This window comes from Echinops telfairi, unplaced genomic scaffold (assembly GCF_000313985.2).
Source record: "Echinops telfairi isolate 266 unplaced genomic scaffold, ASM31398v2 ScPeMD7_18;HRSCAF=68, whole genome shotgun sequence".
Taxonomy (NCBI): domain Eukaryota; kingdom Metazoa; phylum Chordata; class Mammalia; order Afrosoricida; family Tenrecidae; genus Echinops; species Echinops telfairi.
This window is the reverse complement of record NW_022103915.1, coordinates 83,447,207-83,449,791: the sequence shown is the minus strand read 5'-3', so window position 1 is coordinate 83,449,791 and position 2,585 is coordinate 83,447,207. Positions and strand designations below refer to the sequence as shown.

Genomic DNA, 2,585 nt, shown 5'->3' with positions numbered 1-2,585 from the left:
GAGGGTTGCCCTGCAGGTCGAGGAGAGCCAGTCTGGGGCAGGAGGCAAGTGGCTGAAGCACGGAGAGCATCCGGAGGCCTTGGGCACAAAGGAGTCAAGGCAAACTCTGCAGGCTCCCTCCGACCTGCAGCTCTCGTGTGCCCACCAGGCTCTCTCTCACGCACTGGGGCACTGCCGCCCGAAGCCCATCTTCCAGGCGGGCATCTCCCCGCTTCCCTGAAGGGAGTAAGCTTCAAGGCAGGGGTGGCAAAAACCTGGCCATGGGGGTGAGGCCTAGCCTGGTCTAAAGTGGCTCTGATACTCAGTAGTGGCCCAGGGCTCTCAGGTGGAAAGATTGGCCAAAGGTTGCTTTAACGTCTACTTTTTGGAAGAGTCTAAGATCTAGATTTAAAAGAAAAAGGTAACCTCCTCATCTGTAGCCTTGTCCATTTGTGAACCCTGCCTGCCTGCCTGCAGAATCCACCAGTGCAGGTCAGGGACAGTCCACCCGACCCCAGGCCAGCCTGTCCTCCCTCTCTCATCCGAGGGCCACACACCCAGCCCTGGGCGGCCCCACCCTCCCCACCGTCCGTCCGTCCGTCCGTCCGGGCACCAGCAGGAAGGATACAGTTGTTGCCCAGTGTGAGCTCCCGTAGTCGGGGCAGGTTTGTGATGCCATCCAGGGATGTGAGGGTGTTATCATTGGCTTGTAGCACCTGGGGGGGCCAGAGCAAGGCTGAGCGGGCAGCTGCCAGCCGGAGGACTGGGGCGAGCAACTGAGCACTGTCAGCTGACAGGGCATGGAAGGGGTGGGGGTGGGGAGCTCCGGGGACCACCCTGGGTGACGGAGACCACCGAGGGGCTCGGCAGTGTGGGCCTCTCTGTAGACTTCCGAGGAAGTGGGGAGGATGGCGGGAAGGGCCACCGAGGGCTACGGCGGAGGCGCGGGTGCTTTACCTCGAGGCAGCGCAGGGCAGCCAGGGCTGGGGGCAGGGTCTCTAGGCGATTGTGTGACAGGTCAAGGTGAGTGACCAAGAGCAGCTGCTCCAGGTGGCAGAGCACAGTGAGGTCCTGAGGAGAGGGGCGGTGGAGAGGGTCATGGACCTGGGGCAGGGTCCTCAGCTACTGTTCAAGAAGCACTTGCTCTCTGGGCCCCCGGGGACCCCAGCAGAGGAGAGGGTGGAAGCAAGGGCAGGACATGCGGGTGTCAAGGGCATGGGCAGAGTGAGTGCTGGGAGGTGGATGGGAGGGGGGGATTCGGGGAATGGACAGGAGGATGGCCCAGAGGACAGGAGTGGGCACCAGGGTAAACAAAGACCCTGGCAGGAGAGGACTGGTGTGTGGGGGGCATCCGCTGGCGGGCGGGAGGCTGGTTGCACGAACAGGCTAGAGCGGATGAGTTAGGATGTTAGGCAGGCTGGTCAGGAAGGAGGCGCAGAGGGAGAACAGAGTCTGCACAGCTGGTGAGAAGTCGATGGAAATGATGTGGGGGTGAGAAGCAGGGCCCAGAGTAGGGGCAGAGAGGGGTCGCCTTCAAGGAAGAAGGCACCTGTGACCGGCCACTGGAAAGGGCCACATGAGGAGGCCCTGGTGACTCAGGATAGGACGCCGGGCCAAGGAACCGAGAAGCAGGGTGAGGTGAGGGGCAGAACCCAGGCTGGGATGGGAAGTAGGCTTGACAGACAGTGCTTAGCTCGTCCAGGTTGGGAGAGCAGCCCAGGAAGGTCCCGGAGCCCAGGGCAGGGAGCCAGGCACCGCAGGTGGCCAGGCCGTGAGGGGGGAGGAGGTGGAGGAGGCGCTGTGGGGAGAGGTGCGCGCGTGCTCCGGGCAGCCGCTACCTTGTGAGCCAGGTGCAGCACGCGCACGTCGGCATACTCCATCTTGAGCACGCTGTTCTCCAGCAAGAACTTGCTGCGCAGGTCGTCCATGTAGGCAGCCCGCATCGGGTCCACGGCCTGGTGTGGGTGATGTGGGCGAGGATTGCACGCTGGCCGCCCTCCTCCTGCCCACTGGTCTCCCTTGCCTCCTCCCCGAGGCCCAACGCACCTTGAGGGTCTGGAAGTACTGCAGGGTCTCCTTCTCATACAGCAGGGGATCCAGCGCCCGCATCAACAGGATGATGGTGAGCAGGCACCACTTGTTCTCCGGCTCCAGCTCCTGCAGCTCCTTACAGGACTCAAGCTCAGACTGTAGCACCGTGGACTTCTCCACCGACAGCTCACACCTGAAGGTGGGCCGGTGGGGGTTGGGCGGGGTGTGAGGGTCGTGCCCAGTGTCCAGTCTGATACCATTTCCCGAGCTCCCAGCCTCCTCCCCAGTTGCCTGGTGCCCAGAGTCCAGGGTCCTCTCCTGGTCTGCGCTTCCCTGCCATCACCTGAACAACTGCTCATCGGTGGCTGAGTCCCGGCACCAGCCCTCCTGGTGGCCTGAGGGAAAAGCAGGAGGCAGGCAAGGGCACTCAGGACAGGGGGAGAGGGATGAGGCCCACTCAGCAGGTGGGAATGGCAGGCGGGCGGCATCACCTTTTAACAGGATACACTCCTTCTGGGCATTGCCTGCCGTCCAAATGACACGGAACGTGTGCTGGGGCAACTGGTCGTGGAGGG

At 63.2% G+C, this 2,585-nt stretch overlaps 1 protein-coding gene across 1 annotated transcript in view; it reads right to left on the bottom strand.

The window, feature by feature from the left end:
* The window catches only part of RABGGTA (Rab geranylgeranyltransferase subunit alpha), a 5,995-nt gene that overhangs the window by 327 nt on the left and 3,083 nt on the right, over window positions 1-2,585 (bottom strand). Inside the window, exons 11-17 of the mRNA XM_045287922.1 lie at window positions 2,502-2,534; window positions 2,354-2,405; window positions 2,026-2,203; window positions 1,818-1,934; window positions 937-1,050; window positions 608-695; window positions 11-78 (exon numbers count right to left, since the gene is read on the bottom strand). Of these exons, the coding sequence (XP_045143857.1) occupies window positions 11-78; window positions 608-695; window positions 937-1,050; window positions 1,818-1,934; window positions 2,026-2,203; window positions 2,354-2,405; window positions 2,502-2,534 (650 nt within the window). The remainder of the gene's footprint in view (window positions 1-10; window positions 79-607; window positions 696-936; window positions 1,051-1,817; window positions 1,935-2,025; window positions 2,204-2,353; window positions 2,406-2,501; window positions 2,535-2,585) is intronic.